This window comes from Plectropomus leopardus, chromosome 7 (assembly GCF_008729295.1).
Source record: "Plectropomus leopardus isolate mb chromosome 7, YSFRI_Pleo_2.0, whole genome shotgun sequence".
In the NCBI taxonomy this organism is placed as follows: Eukaryota; Metazoa; Chordata; class Actinopteri; order Perciformes; family Serranidae; genus Plectropomus; species Plectropomus leopardus.
Genome location: NC_056469.1, coordinates 9123219 through 9139694, shown reverse-complemented (window position 1 = coordinate 9139694; position 16476 = coordinate 9123219). Strand labels below are relative to the sequence as shown.

At 41.9% G+C, this 16476-nt stretch overlaps 1 protein-coding gene across 2 annotated transcripts in view; it reads left to right on the top strand.

The window, feature by feature from the left end:
- Positions 1-16476, top strand: part of LOC121946226 (nuclear factor of activated T-cells, cytoplasmic 1-like) — a 155339-nt gene that overhangs the window by 72837 nt on the left and 66026 nt on the right. Inside the window, exons 1-3 of one of the 2 annotated variants that reach the window (XM_042490716.1) lie at positions 8681-9143; positions 12419-13523; positions 16073-16232. In XM_042490716.1, the coding sequence (XP_042346650.1) occupies positions 9023-9143; positions 12419-13523; positions 16073-16232 (1386 nt within the window). In that variant the 5' untranslated portion in view covers positions 8681-9022. Of the gene's footprint in view, positions 1-8680; positions 9144-12418; positions 13524-16072; positions 16233-16476 lie in introns of those variants that run through there. The other variant, XM_042490717.1, reaches the window with a different exon arrangement.

The window sequence follows — 16476 nt, the reverse complement described above, 5'->3', positions numbered from 1 at the left end:
CATGTTTTCGCATCAGCCACTGTAGTTAGCAGCCCCTCAACCACAAGCAGCGTCAATAACAGTTGATTTTTTATTTTTTCTTAACAAGGAACTTTATTTAGTGTCACTGCAGGTTTTAATCACAGCGTCTGTTCGTTTCGGAAGGGAAGACACCTCTGCAGATAATTTACCTTCTGATAAAAAAAAACTCCTGAACCACAGACATGAAAGTTATCCTAACCAGGAATTCAAGCACGGCACACGGGGAAAGTTTTAGCTGGTTGCAATCCACCATCCTTACCACTAGATGCCAGTAAATCCTACACAATGTTTCTTAGAATCATCAGAGCAAATTTCTACTCAATTAATGACCCAGTGATGTTATTCGGAAGTGAGAAGCATCAGAGGAAATGTTCTGCTCTCACCTGTAAGCGTAGCACTATAGATTGAGTTTGGTGAAAGCTTGAATGATTCAATAAAAGCTAACAGTCAGTACAATTAAAAATGTAATGTCATAGCACGCAGGGTCATCACAGCCTATCATTCCATACATACATTTTTGCAAAGTAGAAACTGACTTAGCTAATTCTAGGTGCACATACTAAATAAAATATACGTCACTAAACCGCCTGTCCTATCACCATCTAGTTTGATAAAAAAGCTATGGAAACAATGACTGCCTATGACAAATCACCTCTCAGTCTTTAGTCGACAAAATGATTCAAGACGCTGGGAGATTGAGCTCAGATTTGTGAGTGACCCTTTCGCATAACCAGGACCCTGGCTGTGTTGGACTGTATAAATGTGTTTTAATGTAGAGCAGCCAAGCTGCAGAGCCCCTGCAGTAAAAATGGCCTTGGCATATATGCTTGGGTTTAAATCACCGTAATGGACCTGGATGTGACAGTCATAGGCTAGAAAAATGAAACCATCCGCCCTCATAATCCCATAATCATTACAGGGATTGCAACAAAACTGAGTGGATAGACATTTCTGTAGAGAGAGGGGGAAAAAAAACAAAGCTTATATCATACTGTTTTGTTTGAAGCTGACAATATGGCCCTCCTCAGATGTCTTGCTTGAGTAATTATCTGTGTTAGAAGTGATGTCGGAAAATTGTCTCATAGGTCATATGTCTTTGACCTATAGAAGCTGTTATTGGCCACAGGTTTTGAATTAGCTACACATGTGGGTAAGATACAGTGCCCATGGTGGAGCTGTTATCACATCTCACATTGTCAGCAAAAGCAGTCATAGAGAAAACAACACTGACAGGGTGCAGTAATAGGTCATTAGTTAAAATAACAATGTGCACATATTTCAGCCCCGTGGAGCTGTATTTAATCCAGACAATAACAAACAACAGACAGCATTATTATACCTTTATGATTTGGTTTTCTTTAATAGCCACTACTGGCATGTATTCAGGGATTTGTATTTTAGATCTATTTACAGTGTGTGTGTGTGTGTTGGGGGGGTTAATCTGTCCTCCAGCAGCTAATCTTACAAACTGCTGGAACAATGGGCCTAATATTTTGTGTCCACGTTTATGATGGCGGCTCACCACAATTAAAACATCTGCTGCCATGTACTGATTTCATATTTTTGGATCTGGGCTGTCATTCAGATTGCTGTTGGGATATATGTTCCGTTTGATTATAGCACCACACTCTCAGAAAGCAGAGCTCACTCTGGGCACTGGCGGGGCAACAGAATGCCAGGGGCAGTGAAAGTTGAATGTAACTTCTCATTGTGCCGTGTCCTAAAGTTTGCTTTCAGTCATCTCTGCAGATGGATGATCTCATCCATCGATCTGATCAGCTCTGACCTGATCAACGGATCAATAATTGACCCTTCAACTCAAACTGCTGCTACTGCACTGTTTTTTTTACTTTATTTTATTTAGTTTAAAAAGTTACACTGCCCTTTGGAATTGACTTTATGATAAAGCAAAGCTGCAATATTTTAGCTTAAGTGGACAGTAGTAGTTTTAAGTGTTATATTAATCTCACTTCATACCAAACCTGCAAACAATGGGACTAGATCCAAGCAACATGTTAAACAAAAGATCTATCTGAAGTGTATCATGTAAACAACCATGACAAAGTGCCCCCCTTACACTCTTCCTTCCCTATTTCCTAGCAGCACACAATCTTAGTCAATGGCCGTGTGACAATGACAGCCCTGCTCCTTTGGTTAGAAGCCAGACGTGTACGTTACTTCCTGTTCAGAAGAGGAATCTCTGAAAAAACCCAGTAGCTAAACATACAACAGTGTCCAGACATGCCTAAGATAGCTCCGAGCAGTTCTCCATTGTGAGCACTCAAATATGCAGCACATCCATGCGTCTCAATACTAACAAAGGGGAAAAGGAGAAGTGGGGAAGCGTGTACAAATGTTTGTGCATGCCAAAGGATGGATCTGACCACAGCCATTCACAACTTCATTAACCGCAGACACCATCAGCAGTCATATTAGACTACAATCAAAAGAGACGAGTAGTCATCACGTCTGTAGCTGCAGTAATGCTGCAGGGTTCAACACGGCTGAGTAGCAAACTTGTATCAACAGAGTGCACACAAATGAGTGTTTACAGCTATTAAAAGCTGCCTGATTCAAGTTATGGCTCATAGAAAAAAACTCAGAAAATAGATAATAACAGTGTAGGGAACTCAAGATGCCAGTGTGCACATTTCCCCGGATATGTCAAACATGAATTATATGTTGTAAAAGGAGAGGATTAACTGTGCAGCTTTGAGGGCAGAGCTCGGGTTTGCAGCCTTGAATTTTATGTATTGCAGGGATTCACCCATGAGTTTGCTACACTTCTCTGGGTTCGCATATCTTGTTAGTGTCCACGTCCATAATATTATCTGCCTCAAGATATTTTTTTTCCAATTGGTAGCATTCCTGGTGTCTAGACAAACAAGTACGACAAGACTAAGCCCACAGCTTGGAGAGACTAAGATTTGATTATTTATACCTGTCAACATTTGGTTCGTCATTTACGTGTAATTTTTTCACGGAGAGTTCTAAGTAATGGTTTCTGGCTGTGCCGAGATGTAGTCTCACTCTTGAGCCAAACCACTGGTAGTAAACATTATAGAAACTGGCGTTAAATACAGCACTCATACAGAAAAACCCACTCCTGTCATTTATTATATCATCAGCACTGCTGGCAAAGATTTCCATTTCCTTGACACTGAAGCAATATGCTACAAATAGCAGAAAACAGGAGGACGACCTTAAGGAAACTCTGTATTGGACACTCTTGATCTCTCTTTGGCACAGTGTGATGTGTGTGTATCACAAATAGCCTTTCTTTATGGACCGAACATAAGGAAAAAGAGCAGAAACACAACAGCAACATCTCAATCTGTGCAAATGTAAAAGCAGCGTGCGTCTGTTTACAAGACACGAGCAATGATCATTTTCTGCAAAACACGCGAGCGAGGAGCAAGCCGCTCATAAATCTGAGCGCAAGAAGACGTAGTGTGTCTCTAATGCTCTCCGCAGACATGTTGTGGCTGCTCAGTACGTGCAGTGTCACAAGGCCAGATGTAGTAGCGCAATAAATTATAATCTTACATTTCCAGCCATGATGTGAAGTGAAGGCCAATTCTATTATACATCAGGCTACATACAGCCTGTTTAGAGCTCTATTTTAATGCTTTTTATACACTCTGGCCTTATTTAGATTCAAAGTACCAAAAAACATTCCTCCATATCCACCACCCCAACCTGCCTCAGAATGGGAGCCGCTTCCTTCTTTTCTCCCGTAAGCACGTTGGTCATGTGATTGCAGCCTTCCTAAATAAGGATGACTGGCTCATGATGGTGTAGGTTATGTAAATTTTATGTGCATTACTCTTAGTACGAACAGTGCATGAACACAGCCTGCTTTGTGACTCTGTCCATCTGTGCTGACTTTGCATGAAGGAAAGAGAGACTAACGGCTCTCTTTTTCATTGCTGTTCAGGACACACATTGGATTTGAACCTCTGTTAAGTTATGATTTGGCCCTTCCTGCAAGTGCAGGAGTGTCCAACATTGTAGGGTATATTTTGGCAAGTCAACTCAGTCACAGTATGGATTTCTTTTACATAAAAGTCTTACCTCATGTGTAGTTAAACTGTAGCAGGATTTCAACGCCAGACTTACGAACTGATTCTGAAGAAATGGTGGAGTTACTTAGTTACTTTGCTTACATACATTTTGAGAAGACTTAGACCATCAGGTTTTGACATAGCACACATCTTTTTTAATGAAATATAGACTGCTTAATGACCTGATGGCTATAATGTCTGTCACTGTTGAGATTGTTGACAGACACTGCAGCTAATGGTACTTTACTCAGTAGCACAGAATCCATCAAGATAAGCCTCAGACTGCCATTGAGCCATGCTACACCACAGGGTTTTAAAGTTCTTCAGCAACTAGGGGTAAGCCCATCCCACTGACAGTGCCAATCAGTCGTGTAGCTACTTTTTTCCTACCGCTGGTTTGTATCGTAATTCATCTCCTGAAGTATGTGATGCTGCTTTTTCATCTTTGCGCTCACACGTGCGCATCGGCCAAGCCGCAGCTGACGCCAGAGAGCTACTGTAGGCAAAGAAAACACAGCGTACTATTACTTTCCCCCCGTGCAGTCTGCTCACGCTTGCCCCACAGCCCTGCCTGCCTGCCTGCCCCCAAAAGGCAGTCTGCTTCTGATTATGTGTGATCATCCTCGAGCTTGCCAGCTACATTTCAGACTCACGGGAGTCATTTTTCTCTTTAAATCTGGCCCCCATTCAAAAGGAATTACATTGTAGCTTGTCTAAGCCATTGTTAATTGCACTCATGGCAGCTACCAGCACTCACTGATAGTCCTGCTCTATTTGTTACACTGTAAACTCACAAGCTGCTCTACTTTAAATAAATACAGGAAACCAATTGCCTTGATAAAGGCATGAGTCAATAAAACTGTTAGTTTTAAGTTATGTATATTTCATACCAATACCACAATTGTTAAGTTTAGTCAAATTTCAGTTGTATCTACTTGATTTTGTGAACTTGCTGTAACTTAAAAATGAGGAGTGAATTAACTTGTTCTTTCAAAGTGATAGCAACTAAAATTTGTAAGGAAACCAAGTTAGTGGGACTAAACTGAACAGTTTTATGTAAGTTTTGCAAGTTGGATGAAGCTAATTTGAGTATTTATATTTGTGTTGAAAATGGCATGACATGGAGTACTGCTGAAATCTTAAGTAAAGGCAAAGAAAAATATTCAGTCAAATATTTGTATTTATTTAGTAAGAATGTTGTTATTATTATTAATTTTTTTTATCAGGCTTTTAGGTGAATTTGCTTTGGTTTTATAATTATGTTTGTGTGTTACAAACACTGATCTTGTCTCTGACATTTTCTTAAAATGAAAATAATCCTGTGAACTAATGTTCTTTGTTGTACTCAATAAATATCAAATATAATCAGTGTCCTAAATACTACCAAGTAAATATAACTACAGTAAAGTCAGACTAACTTGGTTTGATTAAGTTGCTGTCACTTAGAAGAAAACAAGTCAAAGTCACTTAAGCGGACTTTGTGGTCCGCTTAAGATGAAGTTAATACTACAAAATTTTAAGTAAACTTTACAAATATATATGAGGTTAACATAACACGAGGATAGTTACATGCACTCACCTTTCTCAAGGCAGTTGGTTTCCTTGATTGTTTTTAAAAGTAAGATCAACTTGTCAGATTTTACAGTGTATGCAGAGGTTTGTTTTTTTTTTTGTTTTTTTTTTTTTTTTTACTTGTCATTATCATTTCCATACTATTTGTAGTTCACATAATGGAGACTCTATTTCCAGTGCTTTGCTCTTGCCAAAAGATGTGCATTCAGCTGTACCACTCATCAGACCCTGTTAATTTTAAAAGCCCCATCAAGCATCGTAATGACACATTATCATTACAAATGAAAACTTAATTTATCCATGTTAGCTCACAGTGTCCATTATTCTGTCAATTGCTTCAGTGTTCCTGTTGCGAAATCTCTGCAGTTGGCAGCCAAGGCTGTATACATAAGCAATGTGTGCATGCTTTTTTAATTCTATAACATATGTCAACCATACCTGAGCAACTAACATTACCTCCATGTGATTTTTCAGCGTTCTGTATCAGTTTATGACCCCAAAGTTTAGCAACAAGCTCAAATAATGGGAACTATTACTTTGATAAATGGTAATAGGAGTGCAATTAAGCAAATAAGCTGAATAGTAAACCCCAGTATTTTCCCTTAACATAGGCAAAGCATAAGGCATTGTGCCCGCAGATTCACAGGGGACTGACTTGATACGAAGTAGTGGAAAGCAGAGATGGGGAACACGGTGTGTTTGTGCTCTCAGCGGTTCAGGATAGTTATTTTGGGCGAATCTGTGAAACCGTATTTCCCTCAAACACTTGGAAAATGCATTTGGAAATGATATTTGATAGTGGTTGTGTTATGATTTTGATCATGGGGATACGCTGAATGTTTGAATAATGTTAATGATGATATAATGATACCACTGCCAACATTAACGAGGAAGGACATTATAGTCATATCAGTAGAAGTTGCTGCAATGTGATACTTTGTTGTTCGTGCAGGAGACCCCTCTCTTTCTCCCCTTCCTCTGTAGGGGGAATCACTGGTCAGGGTTAGCAGAAAAACATTTGGAACATGATACTTATTGCACGTATCCTAATAATGTAAAGCCACTGAGCTATGGTAAGTTTATATAGCAGGCAAACTGACAATAATTATTAATCAGGTTTATTGGTAATTCACAGGGACTACCATCAAGTGACATTCAACTTCAGAAAATTACAATTTAGTGCTTAAATTTAAGCCAGAGTGAAAGACAGCCCAATAAAAGTTCTGTATATAACTCTGGAGAAAGTATTTGACTGTTGAATCTTATTTCCGGGTCGTCAAATACCAAAGCTTTGGGTTCATAGTCGGACCAAACCATCAACCCGAAGTGACATTTTTTGATGACTTGGGAATAAGTGTCAACAATAAACTTTCTTCATACAGCAGTTTTAAAGCTATCGTAGTTAACTTTTATAAGCAATAAGTTTTGCTGAAATTGTCACTATATTCACAAAGCTGACAAGAGACAGCTAATCTGTGAAAAAAACAAAACATATTCATCTGCCTACTCTATTGTCTTGTAGCACTTAATGATCTCAAAACTAGAACAATTAAGAGCCGAGGAGTCCCTAACACAGCTGTCAATCATGTCAGTCACTGCTGGTGAACTGCAAACTATGCAGCACCAAACTCGTCAGCTTTGTCTGTGCTTTTGGCATAAGTGCTTGACACCGAAAGGCATCTTCTGAGTCCACGCGGAACACTGCTGGACAGTGTTAGATGAGAACGTAGCAGGACAGACGCGGTTGCGTTACTATTAAACGCCGGTGGATGGCTGGACGGCACCAGGCGTGTCCGCATTATATGCGCATGGGTGGCGTCACTTGAGATCGCAGCCGGACGGAACCGATTGCGTGCACATGAAACATGGAAGGATGGTGTCAGGTTAAAACGCTGTCAGTAACGGTGCTATAGAAGGAGCGTGAATGTGCTTTATGTCAGGCGGGAGGGGTGGTGAATGGGTCCCACAAACAACTGACTTTTATGCGATGGGTTTTTTTCATTCTTCACTTTACTGTGTGCCTCTTATGCCTAATTTAACAATCTGTGCCAGCATGTAGGTTTGTTGACGGTCCACGTTGGTTGTCATGTGCTCATGTTGTGTTAACATAATCACATCTCGCCATGTGTATCTGTTGACATCAGGGTAGCGCCATCCTGGAGCATAAATAGCTGATGCAGATGGATACCTAAAACAATAAGAAGACGTGGATGACAAAGCCGCACTGATCTAATATGCATCCAGATTCTCTTACAGCATTGCCTATGTCTGACCTCTGTTTTTTCTTTTTTTTTTTTTTCAGAAACAGATTTTAGTGTACTGTTTGGCTGTAGAATGAGAAAACTCCGGTGGATGGTGATGGTGTTTTGTAGGGTCACAGATGATCTTATTTCACAGCTAAACAGTTCACTAAAATACATTTCTGAAAATATTTTAGGCAAAAATAGGCAACGCAACAGAATCTTGATTCATATTTGTTCAGCACTGCCACTTGACAGTTTGACCGCAGTTCACCTGCAGAGATTGATATAACTGACTGCTGTGTGACAGTCCTCAGCTCTAATTGGTTGTTTTCAGTGTGCCATTAGAAGTAGTAGAAAGAGGGGGAGGGATTTTTTGTTTTTTTATTATTAACAAATGGTAGAAAATAAATGAATTGTTTAGCTGACAACTAAGGGTCATTTAACATATTTTGCGAGTTCTATTAGTAATTTAGATTTTAAATATAATTTACAGTAGTGTTTACAGTAGTATTACACTACTGGATAAGTGATGCCCCTAATTTGGAGCAGGCAGGTCTCTCTCTCTCTCTCTCGCTCTCTCTCTCTCTCTCTCTCTCTCACTCACACACACACACACACACACACACACACACACACACAAGCAAACATACCTCCCACCTCCACCGATGGGATCCCAGGGCAGAAGACATCATCAGGCGGTCCAGGAGGTTGCAGGAGCCGGTCGCGTCATCCCTGTATGGGCGGCGCACTGACGGGAGGACGGAGGGTGTTTTCCAGCTTTAAAAGCACCGGAGCCGGCCCCTCTGACAAACCGCGCTGCGTCATCGACCTGGGGAGACTCTTGAAGCCCTTCATTGAGCTGAAGAGAGCCAAACTCACCTCAGCCGCGGTCCCTGTAGCAGCCCTACCTGCGCCGCTCTCCTGATCCGTCACATTTCCCTCCGCTCATCCAGTGCGCACACTCCGCCGCGCTGTGGTTCTAAGTTGTGCACTCGCTTTGCGTTTACTTCGCTGCGAATTATGCTCTTATTTGATGGTGTATGAAGTGATCTAGCTCTTGCAACGTTGTCGTCGGCATTGCAGTCTCACAGGCGGAGAAAGTTGCTGCGCATCGCTTGTTGAATGCAGGATACCTTCTGCCTGAGCGTCAATTCCAAGTTCAGCTTTGGAGCAACAGCCGGTAAGGAGCGAGGACTCCACTTTCTCACCTCTCTCACCGCCGATATGAAGTCTGCAGAAGAAGGTAATATATATGTTTATCAGTTTGATTTCATGGTGGCTCTTAAATAATAATTTGCTGTCATTTTTTAAAGATGTATATATACCAGGTGTTGTGGCTGTAATGCAAATTGATAGGGACCTCGTGCACCACTGTAAAGTCTAGCTCAAACATTTGGGTAACTCATATTACACAGGAAAAGGGCTGTCAGTTTAGGTGAACAAGCATTTTTTTTTTTTTTTTTGGAAAGTGAAAATAAATAAATCCACCTCCAAATACAACATTTTAGCAACAGACTGTAAACATGCTTTACTTAAGTCACTTTTTTCAATTAGTAATTGTTATGCACTGCTCTTGGTATGAAATGTTTTTTTTATAAAAATAAAAATCTAATAATACTATAATAATAATGAAACTATATTGATGTTGAGAAAAAAAACAACACTTAAATGATCCTCTGGTGTGTTTTATTTTTCCCTTAAGATAATTTGCAGACACCTTATGCTTGATCTTTGCTCTGCATGAGGATCACATTAGCACTCACTCAAGTATATTGAGTGGCATGCACCCATTTAACATCCACACCATTAGGTGTCTCCAGCTGGCCATTGCAGGTGCTGCTCATCATGTGCAAAGAATGTTGATGGGGGTTACATTATTGCTGTCACCTGCACTGCTCTTGGTATGAAATGCTTTTTTTATAAGATTAAAAATCTGACTGTTTATTCATCAAATGTGCAGTGAGGTCAGAGGTCAGCTATAGAGCAGTAGCATCAGGGGTTGCTTAAGTATTCTGCCTTGGTTTGGTATTAGAATGAAACTCTTGTTTTTGTTTTTAAAGCTCTTTGATTTAGCATTTATGGTAGCAAAATGTGATTTGGTCCATCAGCAGTCATTGATAGTCTGTCTTGTCATAATTCACTCTTCTTGTGCTGATGTAACCGGCTTTTTGTGGATTTTGGTAATTTCATTTTGTCTTTGAGGTTTCAGGCAGACGGGTGCGGGCTGTATTATTATTCATTTCAGTCCCTCAGTCCTAAGCCTTATAATTGGTAACAGACGTGTGTGTGAGTGAGAGAGAGCGAGCTGTGATCTGTGCGTTCAGGGATGCCGGGGTAGCTTGCTTGACAATGAGACGTGCTTAACCACACACAGCTTTAGCAATATGCCGATGGCTGCTTTATTATCATACATAAACTCAGACGCGCAGACATGCAGACGCAAGCACACACACACTTTTACTGGTGTTTTGCCATAGCCCGTAGGCAGCCATGTGTGATAAGTGGCCCCTGGGTTCTTAGTTCCAGAGGCTGCAGATGACTTCTGTGGGCGACCACCTATCTCTCCCTGAGGTCCCGTCAGTCTGAGCCCAGCCTCAACCACAATCCCCGCGGATAAGCCCATCCATTCTTTAGTCACGCTGGTTTGGTTGTGGGGAGGGAGCGTTTTGATCATGATAGCATAATTGAGAAAAATTGTAGAGGACAGAAAGAGCACGCTATAATCTGTGTGATAGTCAGTGTTTTCAAATTAACTCTGCTTGCACCGCATTTTCAATGCACTGCAAACGATCATAAAGGCTTTGAACTGGGTGCAAAGAGTGAGTCATTTTCTTTTATTTGTTTCACCCCACAAAATTATGATCTGGTATGATTTTGTTAGTTCAGCATACATGACGTGTGTGACCCGGAAAGAGCCAAGTTTCAAGATCATGCTGCACCCAAGAGTGAAAGCTCTGGTGTGTGTGTGTGTGTGTTTGAGTGGGTGGTAGAAGAAGTAAAGTATGTTGCGGCGTAGCGCACTGATCTGAACTCACATTCAAAAAGGGGGAAAAAAAAAGAAAACAGCTGCAACTGTAAGCAAAGTCAGTCAGGCCTGAAGTAAGGAGGTGTGTCACTCCGGGTGGAGTGGGCAGGAGATTATCATCTGTTCAGAGCTAGAAGAGGGTAAACCAGAGGAGAGAAGTATCAGAAGAGGCTGAGTTGAAGGCATGCTAGTTAATGTTAAAACTTAGTGTACCATCACTGGGGCGAGAATGAGTTTCCAGACTGAAGAGCAAGAGTTCGATTTCAGCTATGTGTTTGAGTACAGCCAAGGTGTCCAGGATGAACCTCAGAGTGGTGGGTACTTAAGGGCGGTGGAGGGCATCTTCTTTTTTTTTTATTTTAATTGTATGTCTTGTACATTGCACAGTGCAAGGGCACTCCTTTGTACTGTTATAGGACTTCAGAAGTCAGTGTGTTTTGTGTAGAAAAGCTGTAAAAGGGGCTGCATTTAGCAATCTGCTAACCCCAGAAACGATGAGTGGTTTTATCAGAATCTTAAAATAATGTTCTGAAGTCTCTGTTTTTCTGAAAATCGTGCCAGTTGTCACTGGCCACCTTTAAAAGGTGCCTTAGGCTTCATTGAACTTGTGATATATTGAACTTGTCTGATGCACATCGCATTATCGCTTCTGAAAATAGACTCTCATAAACTAATTTTAGACTGCCTACCCACATATTGTGCGGTGTGTGACAGATTCATCATTTCATGTGATGCACAGCATTGTGGTTAACAAATATAGCATGCTGCATCATGGGGAATGCCCTTCACCAGCTTTCATACTGAATGGTATTCATTCTTTGACCACGTTTACCCTCATTGACGTTCTCAATAAATGACGTGAGGTTTACAACTGTTGACACAGCAGCTAGTCGCTACAACTGAAGTGGCATACCTGCCGGGCTATATGTGCCTCCGCTGACTGTCATTGCACTTGTCTGCTGGTGATTTCCTTTTGCACTTGCTTGTGCGTGCCCTTTGTTTGTGTGTGCCGCGGCGCATCTGTGTGTAACGCTGCACCAAACTCTCTTTGACTTAATCACAAGCTCAGAGCGATGCGAGAGTGCTGTCAGTTTTCCACAGGGGAGGGCCTAATTCACTCAGTGAGTGATGCAATCAATCAAATAAAGCATCCATCAGCGCTGCTGGAGGAATTCGTGTAGAGTACATATGACAGCAGGGAGTGCCAAATAGAGCCTTAGATGAACTGATCAAACAAACAGAGTGGCTGTGCAACTCGCGACTACACAACAACCGCATACAGTAACTGCTCAGAGATGATTGCTAAGCTTCTCCAGATGTTTATAAAGAAGGGAGGCAGTCATTCGCTGTGAGGCATATTGGTAAGATTTGTGTAGGGGTATTGTTCTAAAATGTAATCAGAGTTAATTACCGCCATAATGTAGTGGTTCTGAGCATTTGCAGTGGCATTTTGTCATACTTCCATATACTTACTATGTGCCTCTTTTTTCCAGATGCATACAGCTACACACCAAATGTCAGCCTGTCCCTCCCACTGGGCATGGGCAATCCCTGTCTGGCCACCCAGTACCACACCTTACAGTCCAGCCCAGTCATCTCAGTTTCCTCTTGTCACCAGACAGGCTACAGCCTCCAAAATGACAACCATGCAGCATCAGGCTACTACCTGCCCCACGGCTTGAGACCCAATGGGGCCCCGGCCCTTGAAAGCCCCCGCATTGAAATCACGGCCTACAGCCAGTATCCTGAAGATGAGGTTGAAGAGAGCAGCAGTGAGGACCACATTATCAAACGAGGTGTTAACTCCATTGTGACGCTGACGCTGCCTAATGCAGATGGCTACCGCGATCCTAGCTGCCTCAGCCCCGCTAGTAGCATTTCCTCACGTAGCTGCAACTCGGAGGCATCCTCTTATGAGTCAGGTTTTTACAACTACGACAACTCCCCACAGAACTCCCCCTGGCAGTCTCCTTGTGTCTCTCCCAAAGGCTCATCCTCGCTCATGTCTTGCCCTCATGCCAGCGGCCCAGTAGCTTCCCCTCACCATTCGCCCTCCACCTCGCCTCAGATAGGAGCCGTGGCCGAGGAAGGCTGGCCAGCGCAACCTCGTGGCTCCAGGCCTAACTCACCTTCCTGCAGTGGAGGCGGTGGAGGCAACGGCAGCAGTGGTGGCATTGGAAAGAGAAAGTACAGCTTCAATGGCACCACCTACCGTCAGACATCCTGCTCGCCTAATCAGTCACCCACCCCATCCCCACATGGCTCACCAAGAGTCAGCGTCACAGATGAGAACTGGCTCGCCAACACCAACCAGTACACCAACTCTGCCATTGTGGCTGCCATCAACGCTCTGACCACAGATGGAGTGGTCGACATGGGGGAGGGAATTCCAATCAAGACGCGGAAGACCATGCTGGACCACTCAGCCTCCATGAGCCTGAAGGTGGAGCCTGGTGGTGAATTGCTGGGTCCTGATGGGGAGCTCTGCCATGAAGACTACCCCTCCCGACTGGCCCTCAAGAAGGAGAACTACTGTGGAGGGTTCCTGGATGTTCCCCAGCATCCGTACTCCTGGTCTAAACCCAAGCCTTACCTCAGGTTAGTGGAGCTGCTCCCATAACTCAGCAATACTGTAAAAAAGTTAAACAGTGTAAAACCTAATAGTCTTGCCTCTGAATTACCTTGAGAAGACCATGATGCATGCACAGGTATTTCTAGAATTCTGCCTATGAAATACTACTGCAAAGCAAACAACAATTCATCCCGGGATGCCACTCCTTTAGCCCATTGTCTTTTTATGTCCATACCGTGTGGTTAATTTATTGCAAGGACAAGATTTCAGTTTTACAGTAGTTTTTAATCTTCAAAGGCCATATCAAAAGGCAGAAATCCAAAAGTTGCATGCTCTTCATTTCCAAAGGAGTTCTCTTTGAAGATCAAAACCATTTCATAAATCATATTTCACAGGGAGGAGTTGTCCAGCATGTGTGTGGCACTGTTGCTATAGCAACCCTTGCACAAACATAATAACATATAGACACAATCACACAAATGCACACATGCACTAAACTATATCATTGATTTTGACTTTTGTGCAAAACAAGCTTTATCATTTTAAATTGTGTCCATTTTCCCCCCAAAGCCAATAACACACTCTCCTACGGAAATCAAGTGTTTGATTAAGATTGTGAGCAACGGGAAGTAATGGTGACAGGCCTGACTGAAGGGGAAGCAGTCTGTGGGTTAATCAGCCGGCTCACTGCTGTGGTCTGTCGCGCCATCAGCCCATCTCTTTCTGTGTGGCTAACCTGATGTCATGCACTGACTGGGCAGATAAAGCCCCGCGGGGGGAAATCAGTTCGTTTTGGGTCAACAAACAGCCCGCAAGTTCCACAGAGATGCCAGAGATTGTTTTCAGCTGAGCCACCCTTTGGGTCAGGGGTTTGCGTTTACCAGGCATCCGGCATGGCGAAATATTGTCTTGCATATGTTTGTTTTGGTTTAGATATCTCCACGGTGTTCACACGGGAAGCTCTGATTCTCCTTCTCGAGAACAATGAAGTTAAGGGAGGCCAGCTGTAGCTCTGAGAAAGAGATATCATGCTCCAAGGCAGGGTGTTTACATTTATACAGCACAGCACAGTCCAATAGCCTGCAAACCTATCATGTATGGAGTTCAAGTTAAAATAGTAAAAAAAAAAAATAAAAATGGTAAAAACGAATGTATGAGTCAGAGGTTGGTTACACACAGCTCTCAACATGAAGGTCGCTAATCCAGCAGCTAGCATGATCACTGCTAACAACAACAGTGCTGACAGAGCTATCGGTGCACTAAAAATAAATAAACAATAATGAAAATTCAAATAAAGTATATGTTTTGAAATAAAATGTTAGTGTCAGAATGCCTTCAATTTTTATGTTGACTAAATTTGAGAGGACAAGTTTAATAATTGCAAAATTACCACAACATGTCTTCTCAAATTCAGTCAACTTAAAATTTTAAGGAAGCACAGACAATAACCTTCTTCCGTTAAATTGTTCATTTTCTACAGTGTGTTAACCAAGGGGGAAGCAAATGCTGGGTCCTGTGCTTCCACATTGATGCTGTCCGAATATCAGCAATAGTCACCACATAAGGGCAGTGCAGAGTGGTAGTAGTTAACTAACCAGTGGAATATACACACAGAGACTCACATGCACCAACATGTTTGCGTGACTGGACCATCTACCAAACAAAAAACAGAGAAGCTCGGATTACAACACACACTGAGGGAGTATGACTTCATTCACTGCTTAGGACACCATTAGTCCACTATATCTTTAAATAGCAAATGGTTGTTTTCTGCCATATTATGCTCTGGATATCATATAGAGCTCCTTTACTACCAGAGTGACTGTGCTTAATAATTTTACAGTTGTCATTTTAGAATGGATAATAATTGCATCAAAGGACAGGCTGGTTGCCAGTGTGTGTGACATTTGTTTTTGTGCCCTAGAAATGTCTTTCCTCCCACTGTCACTTTCTTAACTCCCTGTGTCTGTTTCCACCTGTCACACCATAATACAAAACACACTGCTCCCTAACCAGGGCGCATTCGTCTCTCATTTATTTTTCATAAAAAAAGGGACACTAATTATTACCCAGGCCTGAGGAATTACGCACGTCAACGAATGACTTCAATTGATTAGATTACAGACCATGATGAAATGGAGAAGGATCAAGCCAGTTGGATTACACCAAAGTGTCCTAATTTAAGGATAATTTAAAGCAACTTAACTTTAAAGCAGAACTTTTTGATTCCAGGGATGGAACTGTGGAAAAAATGCAACCTCGCAGTTCCTAGTTTGGCAAATCAAATGTGTCTGCAGTTTTAAGAATAGAATAGAATAATGCAGAGGAAAAAAAGATAAAAGACATCTGTGTTTTTATTCTAAGAAACCAAATGCAAATTGCAGCACATCTTGTTTTTTCATGGGTTTTTTTTTGTTGAGAAAAATAGACACTTACAGGGCACATATTTAAAAATGAATCACTATAAAATTATATCAGTAAGAAGTAAAATAAAACAAACGAACAAACAAAAAAAACAACAGGCATTTTGTGTAATGTTATTTTATCCTAATAAAAATGTGTCATATTATTGCAGCCCATCTCTGCCAGCTCTTGACTGGCAGCTTCCGTCCTGCTCCGGCCCATACAGCCTACAGATCGAGGTACAGCCAAAGTCCCACCACAGGGCCCACTATGAGACCGAAGGCAGCCGAGGGGCGGTGAAGGCACTGTGTGGCAGCCACCCTGTAGTACAGGTTTGTCACCAGCACTATATTTGCCAGCATGTTTTCTTTTTAGATTCACTGTACACATCTGTTTTTATCAGAGACAAGGTTAGCTTTGTGTGTTTAAACTCTACAATAATTTGCTGTCATTACAGCATAAGTGGGAACAGGCAGAAAAGCTGACTGATTAATGGCTCTTTTTTTCTGTCCAACAACAAGCTAGTGACATGGAATTTTGGCTGTTACTGACGTTATGACAGCATGAAGTCTCCGA